The following is a 20,805-nucleotide window of genomic DNA, read 5'->3' as shown; positions in this document are numbered from 1 at the left end:
TGTTCCGCTATGCCAAGAAAAACTTGTTCTCCAGCCACCCCATTTTGGCCAAGGGGGTGGCTCCGATTTGGTTTTCCTTTTTTTTCTTTTTTTTTTTTTTTTTAAATATTAATGCTTAAAACGACGTCATTTTGGACTGAGTAGGTGTTGTAGTTTTAAGGCACAAAACGATGTAGTTTTAGGGTAAGAGTAAATTGGGCATAAAAAGTCAAATTGATTGACTTTAAAGTTAAAAACGAATGGAATTGTCCAAAGTGAGAGCAAACCAAAGTTCAGGAGGCCTAAGTGAGAGTTTTGGTAATTCAAAGAGTGCTTGTCAAATCGACTGAAAGTTTAAGAGGGCTTACTGAAGTTTTTTTTTTTTTTTTTTTCTTTCTGTCCCTGCCCTGCACTGTCGCTGCGCCGCACTCTTTCTTTCTTCTCCTTATTTTTCTCTTCTTTTTGTCTCTTAGTCTCCAAGTCTCACGTGAACACCAAAAGCACTTTTGTGCTTTTGCCTTTTATATTGCACAACCCTTTGCGCTTATCCACGTGGGTTGGTCCCCACGTAAAAAGGGACCACCCCAACGCCAATATCAATATCAATTGGTGCCTACATACAAGAACACCAACTACCACGGAAATACTCAATCTTATGGGCAGATGCATTCAATTATAAGGGACTTGGTCAAGGTGGGTGGGGCAATGTTCATCGACTGGTTCACGATGAAACATATATAGTACATATATAGTACATATATATATATATAGTAGATATGAATCAGAATATCATACACTTGCATTCATTACTAGACATGATCATGTATTTTGCAAAGCGATTTCTCTTTCTACAAACGTTGCTTCATTTCCTCTTCCGGTCTGGCACATCATCACTAGACGCCATAACTACCAGCCAAAACATCAGAGATGGTACTGGTGAGGTTCTAGTCTCTACCAAAAAAACCTTTGCGTTTGGTTTCTTTACTCCCGGTGAGTCCACCCACCGTTATGTTGGGATTTGGTATCATAGCGATCCAGGAAAAACCGTGGTGTGGGTTGCAAACAGAGACAATCCTATTAAAGACAAGACTGGAGTTCTCTCAATTGGTGTTCATGGAAACCTCGTACTCCAAGCCGACAATCGGCGCAACACACCCATCTGGTCCACAAATCATGTTTCGAAATCAAGCCGCAACAACAATAATACTCTCGTTCAGCTCGAGGATTCTGGAAATCTTGTCTTGAAGAGTGAGAATGAAACAGGGGAGGTATTATTACTGTGGCAAAGCTTTGACTATCCAACACACATCCAGCTTGCAAATATGAAAATTGGGATTGACCGAAAGACGGGCATGAACCGGTTCCTAACATCTTGGAAGTCCAAAGATGACCCAGGAACCGGGAATTGGTCGTTCAAGATCCACACCAATGGCTCCCCTCAGTTGTTCTTGTACAATGGCGATATTCCGCGGTGGCGCTCCGGTCACTGGACTGGCGTTGGATGGAGCGGCATACCCCCCTTAGCAAGTAATCAACTCTTCAATTATAGCTTGGTGGACAACCAGAACGAGACTACCACAACCTGGAGTGCCAATTTGGGCTATCAAGTAGTCTTATCAATGGATGCCTTAGATGAATCCGGGACGATGCGAAAGTATATGTTGATTGAGGGACAGAATAAATGGACTATTCTTGGCTCAATACCTTATACGGATGGGTGCGACACATACGGCGAGTGCGGTGCGTTTGGCAACTGTGATATAAACACTACTAATGATTCCAAGTGCTCGTGTCTACCGGGGTTCCTGAGAAATGTGTCAGGCGGGTGCGCGAGGAAGCGGGGAGAGGCATCCATTTGCCGGAGCGGTGAAGGTTTCAAGAAGGTGGTCGGCGTGAAGGTTCCGGATACTTCAATAGCAAGAGTAAACACGAGTGTAAGTTTTGGAGCGTGTAAAGAAGTGTGCTTGCAGAATTGTTCTTGCTTGGCTTATGCAAGCGTGGATGTGAAACAGGAAGGCGGGTGCATAACGTGGCATGGTGATTTGGTAGATATACGTGTGTTTAAAGAAGGTGGCCAAGACTTGTACGTGCGTGTTGATGCGATGGAGTTAGGTACTGAGCAATAATTTTCCTACCATTTTTTTATTATATAGTAATAACATATAAAATTAATTCTTAGATTAGTAATTAAAAAAAAAAAAAAAAAAAAAACCAAAAGATTAAGTAATGCACGATTATTTGTATAGTTACGTGTGTCTATTGTTGCATGACAGGGAAAGTAATTTCCGCCTCTACAGTAAAGAAATCAAAGGGGTTCTTTGCAAATAAGAGGAGGCTGGCAATTGTGGTGGTGACCATACTTTTTACTTCATTTCTTCTTTTCCTATTTGCAAGCTGGTTGATAAAGAGGAAGAGAAAAGGCAAGTAGATTTTTATACTGATTTTTCTTTTTATTTTATTTTGCACTTTATTATTATTATTTTTTATTTTTTATGAGAAGGAATATCTTCCTTATCCTTTTTCTACCAGTGGTGGTGGCCACACTTATAGATAATTAACTTTTAAAATTACTACATAAATATCACAAATTTAATTCTAAAAATCACCTTGTGTCACTACAAAGAAACAATTTTTTTTCGCACCGGAGTTTTCTGACGTGTCAGGGTGTCTGACACGTACGTGGCATTTCTGACGTATGTTGAATGTTAGGTACATAGGAGTCAGTATTTTTTATTTTTTTTTAATTTTTTTTTTTTTTTCTGACGTGTTACTGTTTAGCACATCAGAAAATTTATTGACGTGTTAAAATATAACACGTCAGAAAAATTGACACCTCAGGAAATTTAAAAAATTAATTAAAAATAATATTTTTTTTTAAAAAAAAAAATTTGGAATTTTTTTTCAATTAAAAAATTTATTAATTTAAATTAATTTTCAATTATTATTATTTTTTTTGGAATTTCTCTACACGGCAGTGAGGGAGCTGCCGTGCAGAGAAATTCGTTTCTCTGCACCACGGCCACTCCCTCTCTTCTTTTCTCAATTTTCTCTCTCTCTCTCTCTCTCTTCTTTTCTCCAGCTCTCCCTTTTCTCCATTTTCTCACTCTCTCTCTTCTTTTCTCCATTTTGAAAATCCAAATCCAAATTGAAACTGAAAAAATCTTCAAAAAATCAAAAACCTAAACGTCAAACCCAACAAATCTTCAAAAACCCAAAAAATCTTCTTAATCTTCTCTTATCCGTTTTTTTTTTTCTTTCTTCTGCTCCTCTTCTCCTTTTCTTTTTCTTCTTCTCTTCTCTTCTCCTTTTCTTTTTCTCCTTCTTCTTCTCCTTTTCCTTTGCTTTCTTCAATCTGCTGCTTCTCAATTTTTTCTCTTCACCTTTTCTTTTTCTTCTTCCTCTAGAGGGAGCTGCCGTGCAGATATGGAGAATGGAGATTGAGAGAGGAGAGAGAGTATATGGGGAAATAAATGAAGAGGGAAAAAGTTGAGGGGAAATAAAATGAGGGAAAAAAAGTTCAAAATCCCACCCATTTTTTAATGACGTGTCAATATTTCACACGTCATAATTTTCTGACATGTGAAAAATAGAATGTCAGAAGAAAAATATTTTCTGACGTGGCATTTTTTGCCACGTCAGTAATTGGTGACGTGGCAAAAATTATGTATTGTTTGCCACATCAGAAAATTGTATTTTTTTTGTAGTACATTACTACTGTATATAATTGCTTCAAAATTTTTACAACAATGATTTGTAATGATGTGCTTGCATGAATGGATAGGGAGCAATCGAGAAGTCTCGTTGTTTGATGTTGGTACAAATGGCTCACAATCCTTTCTTCAAGATTCTACGAAGCTTGATGAAACTAGAAGAAAACTAGATGTGCAATTTTTCGATCTGGGCACCATAATTGTTGCCACAGATAATTTCTCCCCGTCTAAATGGCTTGGACAAGGTGGTTTTGGCCCGGTCTATAAGGTTAGTTTCTTGCACACATTAAATGTAAATATTTACCCATATTACTATTCCTATTTCACTACAAGTTGAGAAATGGTAGAGCATCTATCTCGACCCTTCTTTTATCCTTTTTCATAATTTTTTTTTTAAATAAATTAATAATTAGATTTGGAAGATATAAGAGATAATTTATGGATACACAGAATAACAAAGGGATCGAGCCTTACATGCTAATGTGGCATTAGTTATGTAGTTAAACAAATTCACGCTCATATTCAACTAAGAAATAACAAAATTTATTCTTTCAACCATTTTCATATAATGAATGGATGAATCTACAATTGAATTTGTGTAAGACCCACAATGATTTCTGAATTTTTTCCCCATTATAATTGCAGGGTCAACTAGCCAATGGACAGGAAATAGCGGTGAAAACACACTCAAAAAGTTCAAAACAGGGAATTGAAGAATTTAAGAACGAAGTTAAGCTGATAGCAAAACTCCAACATAGGAATCTTGTGAGGCTTTTTGGTTGTTGCATTCACGAAGAAGAGAAGATGTTGATCTATGAATACATGCCAAACAAAAGCCTTGACTTTTTCATCTTCGGTATGCATTCTCTTTAATCACCACTCAATTTTCCACTATATATATAAAATCTGAGACTAAAATTTGATATTTTAGCATGGAAGTATTGTTTTCACTATGTATTATTGATGGAAGCTTAATTTCATGTTTTGGGTTAGACAAAATACAAAGGAAATTGTTAGATTGGAGAAAGCGATTTGACATTATTTCTGGAATTGCTCGAGGAGTCTTATATCTTCACCAAGATTCAAGGTTAAAAATCATCCATAGAGACCTAAAAGCAAGTAACGTTCTATTGGATGATGCAATGAATCCAAAAATTTCAGATTTTGGGTTGGCTAGAATGTTTGGTGATAATCAAGATGAAGCAAATACAAGAAAAGTTGTTGGCACATAGTATGTCTCTTTCACACATGGACCTACAATACTACTAAAAGCAAAACTTAGACGACCATAATTTTTTGTTTTTTGGTGCAATTGCAGTGGATACATGTCTCCAGAGTATGCAATGGAAGGATTATATTCTATAAAATCAGACGTCTTCAGTTATGGCGTCTTGACACTAGAGATAATTAGTGGCAAGAGAAACAATTATTATCACATCGGAAGTCCCTCCCTAAATTTGATTGGATATGTAAGCAAAAGCCTAAATTCGATTAAACTTCACCCCAAGTGGCAATTACTCTAAAGATAAAAACTCTTAAATTTATTGCAGGTATGGGACCTATGGATGGATGCCAAAGCCATGGATGTAGTCGATCCATCATTGGGTAAGGAATATCCTACGCATGAAGTTCTGAGATGCATTCAAATTGGGCTCTTATGTGTGCAAGAACAAGCCACAGATCGGCCAACCATGCTTGAAATTGTCTTCATGCTTGGAAATGAAGCAACTGTTCCATCTCCTAACAAGCCAGCATTTATCAACAGAACCATAAATTCTGGTTTGGATTCCTCAAGCTCTAAAGGACCACCTACTTCCATAAATAAGCTGACCATCACCATGCCTGAAGGTCGTTAAACTTGTGTACAACTATTTGATCTCTACATTTGTAAAAGTTGGTTTGTAAAACTATGAATGTTGAGTAACATGATGCTTCTGAGTTTTATCCTTCAAGTCAACCTTATTTCTTTTGTTGGTTTAATGACCGACATTGGCAGTCGATAACAAGTCAACTATTCAGCTTCTTTAAAAGCTTAGAATTTATTTTCATACACCATGAGTTTTATTTTTAGTAAATGCAGAAGCAATAAAAATGATTCACACTCATTAATACCATCCCATGTACTTAAATAGTTTTATCACTTGTACAACTAAGGATACAAATGCATCGTCATGAAAGGATATTGGTATTTTTTCAGGAAGAAAAATGACAGATATGGAAATTGGGTGGTGATGTAGACTGAGAGAGAACTACGTACAACCCTACTGACCCCATAATTTTAAAAATCTCTTCCAAAATTATAAACTGTTTGTGGAGATTCTCTTCCGAAAATCTCTTCCAAAGTGATTTCGCAATTTTCTGACCCTTTAGGGAGCTTTATCAACTGTTTGTGGAGATTTTCTTGCATCTCTAAGTTCTTTTCAACAGACTTTTCAAAAGATATAACTATTTCATCCAAAGCAATTGCCTTCTTGAGCAAAATCTTTACCGCATTAAAGTCCTTTCCATCATAATGACAAAATTTAATGCACGTGAGATGAGACAAGAAACATGAAGGCGCTGGATCCAATAATAGATCAACTTTCTCACAATTGGAAATCGTATCGATCTGCTAATTATCATTGGAAATTAAATGTTTAGCTATCATGCTATATATGCAACAAGATGGAAAGATTGATTATGATAAACATTGTAGCCCAGTGAAGTTTACCTCTAAAAAGTCCCCAATTTCAAATACCACAGATTATTGAAGATAGGCATCTTAGGTAGAAGTTCTGGTGCATATGCTAAAACCTAAAAACAAGATAAAACAATGCATCATAATTAAGAGACTTAAGTGGGACAAAGCAAGTGAAAATGACAAACACATAATAAAAGGATGATGGTATAGTAGTGAAACCTAATTAATGATTACGAGATAAGCAACAAGAAGAATAGCTTGGAATTAGAGACAAATCTAAAGAATAATTTCCAGCCATTTTCTAATATTGGTAAAAAGTTACTTGGGCTTTGGCTCAAGTTGTAAGAGATTGGATGGGGTCAGGTAAGACTTAGCTTCAAGTCTTGACCAAGCAAGAAGAAGATGACATTTACTGTCAATAACACAAAGCCTACATGAACATAGACAATATACAGAATCTCTCACCGTGCAAATAGAAACCATGAGTAGAACATATCCTCCAATGATTTTCCCATTCCCATACAGAAACTAACCCATTTAGTCTCATTACTTATATAAAAAGAAGAAAATAGAATGAGCAAATGTATTAATTAGTGTAGATCATCCTTTGATCTGTTTTACTAAATCAAGTATTACATGATTGTACTTCCATTTTAACCATCTGATGCACCACAAAAAGTAAACAACTAAAGATCTCATTATGCAAATTTTCTTGACAACTGAATCACCAAATTAAAAACTTATTTGAAACTAAAGGTATAGTGGGATCCATAACACAATTGTTCTTTGAAGTTGGTATAGACATATGAATTTTTTTTATAAGAGTGGCACTTGTTAGGAAATGAAATACATTGCAGATTTTGTCAAAGTGAGGCCATGATACACATATTGAGACACTACCTTGTCACAAAAACTTAAACCAATAGGTTTGTACCCAACAATGTAATATCAACCACACACTTTCACTGCTATATTACTTGGTGCAGGGTTTCATTACACGTAAAAAGTCCAATAGTTTTTCCACCATTAAATACACAAATTATAATGAGAGAAGCAAACATACCTCATATGCATTACCGTATAGTCTTAGGTCTTTTAAATTAGGGATCGCTATAAGCAACTTAAACCCGCGGTAAGCAACTTGTCTTGCCCTCTCATCACTCGCCCACTCACCATAGCAAGTAACATCAAAATCTGCGCTTTCTATTGAGAATGAGTCATATAAGCAATATTCATTGAATAACTCACCACTATAAACAAAATACTTGAGAGCACCAAAAATCATAAACTGACAATCACTCGGTTTATGCATATGAGTTTCAACTATGGTTAGAGAATGAAGCTTGGGAGAAGAAATACTCAGAACTTTGCGATACCCCCATCTGCATGTTTCTAAATATAACACCTCAAGGACTGGAAGACCAGAAAGAAGCTGCTGGGTTGTGTAATCATCCGAAAATGTAACATTTTCGATACTCAAGACCTTTAGATTTGAGAAACAGATTAAAGGAGGAATTTTGAAGATACACGGCATTGCAAGCTCCAAGCTTGTCAGTGTCTCACAAGTAAACACACAACGAAGCAATGAAAATTGTCCTCTCAAGTCCCTAATGCGGATATTCAAAATTTGAACATTACGCCTTACTGCAGCAGTGATCCATGACTGGACACGAGATGCATCCAATTGCACATCAAAATCAAGAACGAATTCTTTTATATCAGAGGAGTCCCGAAGATAAAGCACTCTTTCCACAAAATTCATGAGAAGCATTCTCTTACCAGCCAAATGTTCTCCAAAATCAAGATTGGGATTACTAGTCCAGAGGAATTCCCACCTTTTAGAAAGTACACTCGTCTTAACAGCGTCTTTTATGGGAAGAAAGGAAAGAATGTGTCGAAGAAGCACCTCGGGTAAGTTACCAAAGCATTTTCTGTTCCCATCAATGCCTTGTTCTTCATTCAGTTTCTGCTTTTTGGGTTTTTGAATGAGAGAATTTGCCTCCATGTTCTGACGGTTCACCTATATCCCCACTACTTCGTCAGAAAAAAATCCCAGAGCTATCTATAAGCATGAACTATAACAAAATTTTCAACGTTACAGAATTTTGGCCAGATTGAAAGATCCTAGTTATGAAAAAAAAAAAAAAAAAAAAAGTAATAATTATTGAATGACTTGATTTTACAATTGTACCACATAAATTTGCATATAAACAGAGGATTATAGTAAGAAAAAAAAAATCTAAGACTAATATGAAAAACATCTTACACATTCTAACAATACCTATCCATGGGTAAAATAATGCAAGATGGTCATGACAATCCTAAAGAAATGATTGCGGAGATAAAATTACAAAACGTGTAAAAATCAGATAACAAAGACTGAAATCTTAAAGAATGATAAAAAAGAATGATAAAAACAATGGCTGGATAGTTACCGCTAATGCCACCAGCAGGAACTAAACGACGGCGCTTCACGTGGGGGGATTGGTGTTTCGGTGGAGGGAACCGAAGAGAATCAAGAAAGGGCTGGGATTTAACGGAGGGGTTTTTATAGGTCTATTTTTTGGCGGGTAATAAGGACAAGAATTCCCTCCAAAACCTGAGCATTTGCTGTTGTTGTTGGTCCATCGATGAAGTAAAACGTCAGGGTTTGGAGAAAAAAAATGTTGAAGAAAGTTCTGTTGGGATGTTGTCGTATTACTGTATATCCACTTGGTGCATTTGGAGTTGCGATTTCACATGAGTTTTTAAAAAATATCGCAAAATCTAAGGTATTTGAAATGATGATTTAAAAAGTACATAATTTAAAATAGAAAAAAAAAAATTTGCGATTTTTATAAGCCCGATAGGAGGTGCTTATTTGAAAAACCGCGAATTTAAACAAAAATCACGAATTCGCGTAACAAATATATATATATATATATATATATATATATATATATATATATATATGTTTTACCGGACACCTTTGTGATTTTAAAAAGTATTAATTTCAAAAATACAATTTTTAAAAATGCAGTGATCCGCTTTGTGTGTTTTTCGTTTTTATTTCCATGTATTGTTGTTTTCTGTTCTGTATTTTCTTTTGAGTTCCCCTATAGTTTGTTTTCTTTGCTGTAATTTCTTTTCCTACATTTGTTTTGTTGCTCCCTTTATTTCCTTATATGGTTTTTCTTTTTGCTTGTAATAAGGTTTTCTCCTTATGCTTTGGTGCGCCCGATTGCTACCCGTTATTACTGGTCCAAACCCTTGGATTGTGGATGTGAACTGTATCCTAACTTTCGAGTCAAGGAAGATGAGTATCGGCTGGGAGGTTCTGCTCTCAAAGCCGAGGAATAAGTGCTACCTATGCATTAGATAGTGTCTGTTTGATACAGATCTAATTTTTAAACCTGATAATTAGTCATGGGTTAGCGGATGCTTTTGTTATGGTTGATTTGGTCTGTTGTTGATAACCGTATCTTTAGCTTCGGCTATAATTTACTTCAGAGTTTTTTGCTCTGTTTGTAAGAGCTTTATGCTCGCGACTTTTATCAATGAATGAGTATCGTATGTTTCCTTTTAAAAAAAAAAAAAAAAAAAAAAAAAATCATGTAATATAGAAACTCTATTCAAATAGTTTTTTTTTTTTTTTTTCTTTTTTTTAATGACTAAATTTGGTACCAAGAGAAAAGAAAGGGGTAGAATCAATAAAATGAACAGAGCTTTCTAAACTGGGTTGGAGGAACTTCCTCAAACTCAATATATAAAAATGACATGTATATAACTATAGTTATTGGTAAGGGACTCGTAATGTGTATATATATAGAGTTAAAGTTATACATAATAAAGACTAAGAAAAACATGAAGGAATTTTTATTATTATGTTGTATTAAACAAAATCTCAAGTGCTTAACGTAGCTTTGTTATTATAATCACTCAAAAGAGATATTTTCCAAAAAGATAGGCTCATAATTAGAGGAACAGTAAATTTTATATCTGCAGAGACCGTAGACTCACATATCCACTTAAATAATTATGAAAACTCTGTAATAGTTGATGATGCATGGAGGACCATTATGCTTGCTTAGGGCAATGGTTGAAGTAGCATGATCGCCTCACTTTTTGTTATAGACCAATGCAAATTAGTCTATCTTTCGAGTTGTACACTCCTTTTGCTATGTATATGTAGTGTGCCGCTTGTAGCACTTTTTAATTATGTAACTGAATAATTTGTAACTTACATGTAAATATTTATAGATGTTTATTCAACAGCTTTTGAGTGTTATGGGGAATTCACCTTCGATAAAAATTATATATATATATATATATATTCTTTTAAAAAAAAAGTTGCGAGTTTCAAGACCTTAAGAAATCAGAAAATATGATCAGGCAACAAGCATTTCAATTGCTAAACAATACAATTGGAACATCTTTATGCGTAAATCATTATATAAAACCATGCATTAATACGCATCCCATTGTATTGCCAATTTTCCATGACCAATTTCGGTCTATTCAAATCGGGAATATTGTTTTTAAATGACTTTAAAAACTACCAATACACCCAACAATCAAAGCCTGCAGTTGATTTTCCAAGACCCAATCAAAGAGAAAAACAAAAAGAAACAAAAAACACTGAACATACGAAATTAGCATAAGCTTTACAAGTTTGGAGGATTCAAAACTAATTACCGCAAAGAACGTAAACCAACATTCTATAACAGCAAGTTGCCTAGGTAGGGTAAAAGGCTAACGAGTCATACTTTTACATCTTCCAAAAAAACAGGAATCAAAGGCTTTTCTGAAAAGTACATGTTCAAGAAAAGCTAATTTCAAAATGATTTTACAATTTTGTGACCCTATAGGGAAATCTATTAACTGTTTGTAGAGTTTTTCTTGCATCTCGAAGTTCCCTGCATTATACTCTTTAAAAGTTATAACCATTTCGTCCAAGGCAATTGCATTCTTGAGTAAAATCTTTACAGCAGCAAGTTCAGTCTCACGTCCATCATAATTACCGACTTCAATGCACTCGAGAGAGGACAAGAAACATGGCGGCATAGGATCCAATAGTATATCATCTTTATCATAATAAAAGCACTCATCAATCTGCTAAATTTCAATGCAAATTAAATGTTTTAGTCATCAGGGTATATCTGCAACAGGATGGAAAGATTTGCGATGGTAATAAACATTGTAGTCCAGCGAAATTACCTCTGAAAATTTCAGCATCTCAAGATAGGGAGAGTTTTGCAATATTTTCAATAGTGCTTTAGAATTAATATCTCCCCACTCCAATTCCAAATACTTTAGGTTATTGAAGATAGGCACAGTAGGTAGAAGTTCTGGTGCATATGTTAGAACCTAAGAACATGATAAAGCAATGTATCATAATTGGGAAACTTCAGTGGGACAAAGCAAATAAAAATGATAAACGCATAACAAAAGGATGCTGGAATAGTAGTGAAACATGATTAATAATTATGAAATAAGCAACAAGAAGAATAAACATGGAATTAAAGATATATCTAATATATAATTTCAAACCATTTCCAAATATAGGTAAAAAGTCACTTGGGATTGGGCTCAAGTTGTAAGAGATTGGATGGGGTCATTAAGACTCTTACTAAGCAAAAAGAATAATTTCGCATTTACTATCAATGACACAGCCTACATTATAACAAAGAAAATACACAGAATTTCTCACCATTCAAATAGAAATCACGAGTAGAACTTATCTAATGGTTTTCCCATTCCTATATATTGGTAGCTTTCATTTAATAGAGACAATCGCTGAATATCTGAGTTTATTATGCACTTTAATTGGTTGTTCAGAAGTCAAGACTGTGTCATAATATTTCCTCATCCACAAGAATGTTCTTCTAACATGTGTCACAATAAATGGTAGCTTTCTTTTATATCAGATTAGCTTCACCCTATAGTTTGTGGACAAGTGAAATGGAGAGGATGCTGTCGCTTAGTTTGTCACCCTTTCCAGTTTTACCATTAAATGATACCTCGTTTTCTCTAGAAATGCAAAGGAAAGCTTACTTTTTTCCACCATTAAATACTCAATTATAAAGAGAATGTACTCAATTATAAAGAGAGAAGCAAACGTACCCCATCTGCAAATTGGTATAGTCTTAGGTCTTTTACATTAGCGAGCCCTCTAAGAACCTTAAGCATGCGGTAAGCAACTTGTCTTCTCCTCTTATCACAATAAGAATCACTAGACTGAGTAACATCAATTTTTACCCTTTCTAGTGAGACTGAGTTATAGAACCTATATTCATTTAAGAATTCACCGGTGTAAAAAAACCATTTGATATTAGCTCCAAAAATTATAATACGACAACCTTCAAAATCACGGTGATCATCACAAGCTTCACAATCTTCCTCGTTCCACTTCCCAATATCAGCTTCAGTTATGGTTAGAGAATGAAGCTTGGGGGCAGAAATCCTCAGAACTTTGAGACACCCCCATCTGCATTCCATTAAATGCAACACCTCAAGGACTGGCAGACCAGAAAAAAGCTGCTGGGTTGTGTAATCATCCGGAAATGTAACATGTTCGATACCCAAGAGCTTTAGATTTGAGAAACAGATTATAGGAGGAATTTTGAGGATACATGGCATTGAAAGCACCAAGCTTGTCAGTGTCTCACAAGTAAACACACAACGAGGCAATGAAAATTGACCTCTCAAGTCCATACCCAAAATTTGAACATTACACCTTACTGCAGCAGTTATCCATGACTGGACACGAGATGCATCAAATTGCACATCAAAATCGAGAAAGAATTCTTTTATATCAGAGGAGTCCCGAAGATAAAGCACTCTTTCCACAAAATTCATGAGAAGCATTCTCTTACCAGGCAAATGTTCTCCAAAATCAAGATTGGGATTACTAGTCCAGAGGAATTCCCACCTTCTAGAAAGTACACTCGTCTTAACAGCATCTTTTATGGGAACAAAGGAAAGAATGTGTCGAAGAAGCACCTCGGGTAAGTTACCAAAGCATTTTCTGTTCCCATCAATGCCTTGTTCTTCATTCAGTTTCTGCTTTTTGGGTTTTTGAATGAGAGAATTTGCCTCCATGTTCAGACGGTTCACCTATATCCCACTACTTCGTTAGAAAAAAATCAGCAAAATACAGGAGCTTTTGGGAGGGAAAAAAAATCCCAGAGCTATCAATAAGCATGAACTATAACAAAATTTTCAACGTTACAGAATTTTGGCCAGATTGAAAGATCCTAGTTATGAAAATAATAATAATAATAATAATAATAATAATAATAATAATAATTATTATTATTATTATTATTGAATAACTTGATTTTACAATTGTACCACATAAATTTGAATAAAAACAGAGGATTATGGTAAGAAAAGAAAAAATCTAAGACTAATATGAAAAACATCTTACACATTCAAACAATACCTATCCATGGGTAAAATAAAGCAAGATGGTCATGAGTCTCATGACAATCCTAAAGAAATGATTGCGGAGATAAAATTACAAAACGTGTAGAAATCAGATAACAAAGACTGAAATCTTAAAGAATGATAAAAACAATGGCTGGATAGTTACCGCTAATGCCACCGGCAGGAACTAAACGACGGCGCTTCACGTGGGCGGATTGGTGTTTCGGTGGAGGGAACCGAAGAGAATCAAGAAAGGGCTGGGATTTAACGAAGGGATTTTTATACGTCTATTTTTTGGCGGGCAATAAGGACAAGAATTCCCTCCAAAACCTGAGCATTTGCTGTTGCTATTGGTCCATGGATAAAGTAAAAAATAAACCCTATATATATATTTTTTAATATATTTTACTAAACACTTTTGTGATTTTAAAAAGTATCAATTTCAAAAATTTAATTTTTAAAATGCAATTTTTAAAATCGTACTTATTGAAACTTCAATTCCAAACGTTATTAATGTTAGTATTTTCAATGTTTCATTGTGTTTTAAAAGTGATAAAGGTTGATATAGCACAATTCTAATAATTTAATTTGAAAACAATTATTGAGACTTGGGACTTAAAAAGGAAAATCTCCATAATAAAATACTTTTAAGCATTTTAGAGAATCTTTATTTGCAACAAACATTTCTATAATTAAACTGTACCTATTAAAATATCTTTCTTCATATGGTCATAAATCATGTAATATAGAAACTCTATTCAAATAGGATTTTTTTTTTTTTTTTTTTTTAATGACTAAATTTGGTACCAAGAGAAAAGAAAGGGGTAGAATCAATAAAATGAACAAAATTTTCCTTCAAATTAGGCTGGAGGAACTTCCTCAAACTCAATATATAAAAATAACATGTATATAGCTAAAGTTATTGGTAAGGGACTCAAAACATATATATATAGAGCTAAAGTTATACGTAATAAAGATTAAGGGTGCGTTTGGGAGTGCGTTTTTTAAAAAATAGTCTGCGATTTTAAACCAAATCGCAATTTTATGGTGTTTGAGATTGCTATTTTAAAAACGTAAATTTTAAAATCGCAAAAAAATCTACGATTTCCATAAGCTAATTAGAGGGTGCTTATTTGAAAAATTGCGAATTTAAAACAAAATCACGATTTCTATTAAAAAGATATTTGGCGCAATAGTTACCTTTTATTGAGCGGAAATAAAAAAAAAAATCAAGAATACCCCCTAAAATATATTAAAACCCTTATTTTCTCTTTTTTTTCTTCATCCTCTCTGTCTCGTTCATCCTTTTTCCGCCCTGTAGCAGTGTGCGTCGATGTTGTCCATCTCTCCACCCCTCTACCAGGTAATAATCTCACCTTAATATTTTCTTTCTCTCCATATAATTCTTTTGCTTTTATAAAACTTTCCATTGTTTGGTGTTTGGTGTTATTTTATGTGATTTGTATGATTATTGTGTTTTTTTATATATGCGTTTATGTTCTTCGACAATTTCTACAGAGTAAAGTTGTGATTTTTTTTTTTTTTTCAAAATTTTATTTAAATTACCATGCATGCATAGTGATCTGCAATCCATCATAGTATATAGTGATAAATCATTGTACACGCACAGTAATGTGATAGTGCGTGTACAATAACCGTGTGAAGCTTTTTCTTAAAAAAAGAAATACTGTACAGTGACCAAGATGATGATTTTTCTTAGGTCACTGTGTACTGCATAGTGATGTGCACAGTGACGATTTTTTATAGCTTTTTTTTTTTTTTTTTTTTTTTTTTAAAGGTACTGTATAGTAACAATTTGTGATGGATTTTTATTTTTATTTTTTAATGGGTATTGCACTGTAATAGTCGGTGATATATATATAGAAACAAGTAATATAACAATATAATTGCCTAAACAGAAAACTCAAAGTTAATGTCAAATTATAAGCCATACTTTTGTTTGCATATGAGTTAAAAATGGAGGCTTATAGACAATGTTAGTTATTTTACTATTATAAAGAAATGTCCTTATTGGTAATTTGGTCATGAAACCGCAATTATATGTTAATGTTATCAAAACACTAAATTGATAAAAAAAAAGTACTTTTTAGCATGTTTTACCAATCGCCTGTGCGATTTTAAAAACACAATTTTTAAAATCTCACTTATTGAAATCGCACTTCCAAACGGGCCCTAAGAAAAACATGAAGGAATTTTTATTATTATGTTGAATTAAACAAAATCTCAAGTGCTTATTTATCAGCTATAATTTTTACGTAAGAGCCAACTCGTTTTATAAAATTTAACGTAGCTTTTGTTATTTTAATCACTCAAAAGAGATATTTTCCAAAAAGATAGGCTCATAATTAGAGGAACAGTAAATTTTATATTTGCAGAGACCATAGACTCACCTATCCACCTAAATAATTACGAAAACTCTGTAATAGTTGATCATGCATGGATGACCATTATTCTTGCTTAGGCAACGGTTGAAGCAGCATGATCGCCTCACTTTCTGTTATAGACTAATGCGAATTAGTCTATCTTTCGAGTTGTATAGTTCTTTTGCAATGTATATGTAATGTGCCGCCTGTGGCACCTTTTAATTATGTAACTGAATAATTTGTAACTTTCATGTAAATATTTATAGATGTTTGTTCAACAGTTTTTGAGTGTTATGGGAAATTCACCTTTGATAAAAATTTAAAAAAAAAAAAAAAAACTTTGCGACTTTCAAGTCCTTAAGAAATCAGAAAATATGATCGGGCAACAAGCATTTCAATTGCTAAACTATACTATTGGAACATCTTTACGTGTAAATCATTATATAAAACCATGCATTAATACGCATCCCATTGTGTTGCGAATTTTCCATGACCAATTTCGGTCTATTCAAATCGGGAATATTGTTTTTAAATGACTTTAAAAACTACCAATACACCCAACAATCAAAGCCTGCAGTTGATTTTCCAAGATCCAATCGGAGAGAAACATAAAGAAACAAAAAACACTGAACATATGAAATTAGCATAAGCTTTACAAGTTTGGAGGATTCAAAACTAATTATCACAAAGAACATAAACCAACATTCTATAACAGCAAGTTGCCTAGGTAGGGTAAAAGGCTAACGAGTCATACTTTTACATCTTCCAAAAAAACAGGAATCAAAGGCTTTTCTGAAGAGTACATGTTCAAGAAAAGCTAATTTCAAAATGATTTTACAATTTTGTGACCCTATAGGGAAATCTATTAACTGTTTGTAGAGTTTTTCTTGCATCTCGAAGTTCCCTGCATTATACTCTTTAAAAGTTATAACCATTTCGTCCAAGGCAATTGCATTCTTGAGTAAAATCTTTACAGATGCAAGTTCAGTCTCAAGTCCATGATAATTACCGACTTCAATGTACTCGAGAGAGGACAAGAAACATGGCGGCATAGGATCCAATAGTATATCATCTTTATCACAATCAAAGCACTCATCAATCTGCTAAATTTCAATGCAAATTAAATGTTTTAGTCATCAGGGTGTATCTGCAACAGGATGGAAAGATTTGTGATAGTAATAAACATTGTAGTCCAGCGAAATTACCTCTAAAAATTTCAGCATCTCAAGATAGGGAGAATTTTGCAATATCTTCAATAGTGCTTTAGAATTAATATCTCCCCACAGTCCCACTCCAATTCCAAGTACTTTAGGTTATTGAAGATAGGCACAGTAGGTAGAAGTTCTGGTGCATATGTTAGAACCTAAGAACATGATAAAGCAATGTATCATAATTGGGAAACTTCAGCGGGACAAAGCAAATAAAAATGATAAACGCATAACAAAAGGATGCTGGAATAGTAGTGAAACGTGATTAATAATTATGAAATAAGCAACAAGAAGAATAAACATGGAATTAAAGATATATCTAATATATAATTTCAAACCATTTCCTAATATAGGTAAAAAGTCACTTGGGATTGGGCTCAAGTTGTAAGAGATTGGATGGGGTCAGTAAGACTTAGATTCAAGTCTTACTAAGCAAAAAGAATAATTTCTCATTTACTATCAATGACACAGCCTACATTATAACATAGAAAATACACAGAATTTCTCACCATTCAAATAGAAATCACGATTAGAACTTATCTAATGGTTTTCCCATTCCTATACATTGGTAGCTTTCATTTAATAGAGACAATCGCTGAATATCTGAGTTTATTATGCACTTTAATTGGTTGTTCAGAAGTCGAGACTTTGTGTCATAATATTTCCTCATCCACAAGAATGTTCTTCTAACATGTGTCACAATGAATGGCAGCTTTCTTTTATATCAGATTAGCTTGACCCTATAGTTTGTGGACAAGTGAAATGGCGAGGATGCTGTTGCTTTGTTTGTCACCCTTTCCACTTTTACCATTAAATGATACCTCGTTTTCTCTAGAAATGCAAAGGAGAGCTTACTTTTTTCCACCATTAAATACTCAATTATAAAGAGAGAAGCAAACGTACCCCATCTGCAAATTGGTATAGTCTTAGGTCTTTTACATTAGCGAGCCCTCTAAGGACCTTAAGCATGCGGTAAGCAACTTGTCTTCTCCTCTTCTCACAATAAGAATCACTAGACTGAGTAACATCAATTTTTGCCCTTTCTAGTGAGAATGAGTTATAGAACCTATATTCATTGAAGAATTCACCGGTGTAAAAAAAACATTTGATATTAGCTCCAAAAATTGTAATACGACAACCTTCAAAATCACGGTGATCAGCACAATCAATCAGACCTTCACAATATTCCTCGTTCCCCGTCCACATATTAGCTTCAGTTATGGTTAGAGAATGGAGCTTGGGGGCAGAAATCCTCAGAACTTTGAGACACCCCCATCTGCATTCCATTAAATACAACACCTCAAGGACTGGCAGACCAGAAAAAAGCTGCTGGGTTGTGTAATCATCCGAAAATGTAACATTTTCGATACCCAAGACCTTTAGATTTGAGAAACAGATTATAGGAGGAATTTTGAGGATACATGGCATTGCAAGAACCAAGCTTGTCAGTGTCTCACAAGTAAACACACAACGAGGCAATGAAAATTCACCTCTCAAGTCCCTAATGTGGATACTCAAAATTTGAACATTACACCTTACTGCAGCAGTTATCCATGACTGGACACGAGATGCATCAAGTTGCACATCAAAATCGAGAAAGAACTCTTTTATATCAGAGGAGTCCCGAAGATAAAGCACTCTTTCCACAAAATTCATGAGAAGCATTCTCTTACCAGCCAAATGTTCTCCAAAATCAAGATTGGGATTACTAGTCCAGAGGAATTCCCACCTTTTAGAAAGTACACTCGTCTTAACAGCATCTTTTATGGGAACAAAGGAAAGAATGTGTCGAAGAAGCACCTCGGGTAAGTTACCAAAGCATTTTCCGTTCCCATCAATGCCTTGTTCTTCATTCAGTTTCTGCTTTTTGGGTTTTTGAATGAGAGAATTTGCCTCCATGTTCAGACGGTTCACCTATATCCCCACTAGTTCGTCAGAAAAAAAAAAAAAAAAATCAGCAAAATACAGGAGCTTTTGGGAGGGAAAAAATCCCAGAGCTATAAGCATGAACTATACCAAAATTTTCAACGTTACAGAATTTTGGCCAGATTGAAAGATCCTCGTTATGAAAAAAAAAAAAAAAAAAAAGAAGAAAAAAAGAAGAAGATAGTAATCATTGAATGACTTGATTTTACAATTGTACCACATAAATTTGAATAAAAACAGAGGATTATAGTAAGAAAAAAAAAATCTAAGACTAATATGGAAAACATCTTACACATTCTAACAATACCTATCCATGGGTGAAATAATGCAAGATGGTCATGACAATCCTAAAGAAATGATTGCGGAGATAAAATTCAAAACGTGTGGAAATCAGATAACAAAGACTGAAATCTTAATGAATGATAAAAACAAAGGCTGGATAGTTACCGCTAATGCCACCGGCAGGAACGAAACGACTGCGCTTCACGTGGGCGGATTGGTGTTTCGATGGAGGGAACCGAAGAGTATCAAGAAAGGACTGGGATTTAACGGAGGGGTTTTTATAGGTCTATTTTTTGGCGGGAAATAAGGACAAGAATTCCCTCCAAAACGTGAGCATTTGCTGTTGCCGTTGGTCCATGGATGAAGTAAAACGTCAGCGTTTGGGGAAAAAAATGTTGAAGAAAGTTCTGTTGGGATGTTGTCGTATTACTATTTATCCTTTAAACTTGGAGTGCATTTAGATTTGTGATTTTGTAAGAATAATATATATTTTTGAAAGATATTGTAAAATATAAGGTATTTGGTATTGCGATTTAAAAAGCACATAATCTAACTAGGAAAAAAAATATATAATTTTTATAAGCAGGTTAAGAGATACTTATTTGAAAATGCACGAATTTAAATCAAAATCATGAATTTGCATAACAAATATTTAATAAAAAAAAAAAACAAAATTTAACATATTTTATCATACGCCTTTGCAATTTTAAAAAAGTATCAATTTCAAAAATACAATTTTTAAACTCGTAATTTTTAAAATTACATTTATTGTAATCGCAAACCGACCCTTAATATTTACGTTAGTATTTTCAAAAATGTATTTTTCTTTTCTAGAGTTAGGTGTCGGTCAGCATTTTCTTTAACGCAAAAAGTTCATCAAATATTTTCCTGTATAGCTAGTGACTTCAATATACTTGACATTGGAGAAGAAACATGGAGTCGGATCAAATATTACATCCTGTTCCGCCAGTGAGGATAACTCAAGAAGCTGCTAAATATCATGGTATATCTGCAACAAGATCGAAAGATTCGTGGTGGTAATAAACATTGCAGTCCAACGAAATTACCTCTGCAAATTTCAGCCTCTCTACATACTACATGTAGCATGCATTTCACATATCCATACAATTTATTTACTTTTTCTCTCTCTCCCTCTCTCTTTCTTTAATTTTTTTTTTCCTCCCTCCAACGATTTTTGCATCTCCCGCCTCTTGAAAGGATTTTTTGTC

General features: G+C 34.2%; 3 protein-coding genes and 1 pseudogene across 7 annotated transcripts; 1 reads left to right on the top strand and 3 right to left on the bottom strand.

Annotated features, from left to right (window-relative positions):
• The first annotated feature begins 794 nt into the window (after positions 1-794).
• On the top strand, positions 795-5,641 carry LOC148589945 (G-type lectin S-receptor-like serine/threonine-protein kinase RKS1). 4 transcript variants are annotated; one of them, XM_088513043.1, is made up of 7 exons: positions 795-2,091; positions 2,277-2,403; positions 3,765-3,957; positions 4,335-4,545; positions 4,683-4,920; positions 5,008-5,158; positions 5,240-5,641. In XM_088513043.1, exons 1-7 carry the CDS (start codon positions 795-797, stop codon positions 5,543-5,545), a joined length of 2,523 nt encoding a protein of 840 aa, XP_088369169.1. In that variant the 3' UTR covers positions 5,546-5,641. The 4 variants fall into 4 exon arrangements, with proteins under 4 accessions (XP_088369169.1, XP_088369171.1, XP_088369157.1 ...); XM_088513045.1 differs by having other exon boundaries at positions 2,259-2,403; XM_088513031.1 differs by having other exon boundaries at positions 2,253-2,403.
• A 326-nt stretch (positions 5,642-5,967) lies between these two features.
• On the bottom strand, positions 5,968-8,380 carry LOC148589944 (F-box/LRR-repeat protein At3g26922-like; annotated as a pseudogene). The gene is made up of 3 exons (XR_015911926.1): positions 7,433-8,380; positions 6,413-6,482; positions 5,968-6,368 (listed from the first exon to the last, which is right to left on the bottom strand). The product of XR_015911926.1 is annotated as an F-box/LRR-repeat protein At3g26922-like (transcript).
• Positions 8,381-10,909: 2,529 nt separating this feature from the next.
• LOC148589943 (F-box/LRR-repeat protein At4g14103-like) lies at positions 10,910-14,030 on the bottom strand. Its single transcript, XM_088512037.1, has 4 exons — positions 13,943-14,030; positions 12,472-13,464; positions 11,566-11,715; positions 10,910-11,460 (listed from the first exon to the last, which is right to left on the bottom strand). The coding sequence occupies exons 2-4, from the start codon at positions 13,447-13,449 to the stop codon at positions 11,101-11,103; spliced, it is 1,488 nt and encodes a 495-aa protein (XP_088368163.1). The 5' UTR covers positions 13,450-13,464; positions 13,943-14,030; the 3' UTR covers positions 10,910-11,100.
• Positions 14,031-16,770: 2,740 nt separating this feature from the next.
• Positions 16,771-19,849, bottom strand: LOC132171547 (F-box/LRR-repeat protein At4g14103). The gene is given in 5 exon segments (XM_059582891.2): positions 16,771-17,260; positions 17,366-17,427; positions 17,430-17,523; positions 18,272-19,282; positions 19,742-19,849. Coding segments are annotated over 4 exon segments (1,512 nt in total). The 5' UTR covers positions 19,268-19,282; positions 19,742-19,849; the 3' UTR covers positions 16,771-16,900.
• Positions 19,850-20,805: the final 956 nt, after the last annotated feature.

The sequence above is a fragment of the Corylus avellana genome, chromosome 1 (assembly GCF_965113065.1).
Source record: "Corylus avellana chromosome 1, dhCorAvel1.hap1.2, whole genome shotgun sequence".
NCBI lineage: Eukaryota > Viridiplantae > Streptophyta > Magnoliopsida > Fagales > Betulaceae > Corylus > Corylus avellana.
Note: the sequence above shows the minus strand (reverse complement) of the source record. Positions and strands in the feature narration are given on the sequence as shown.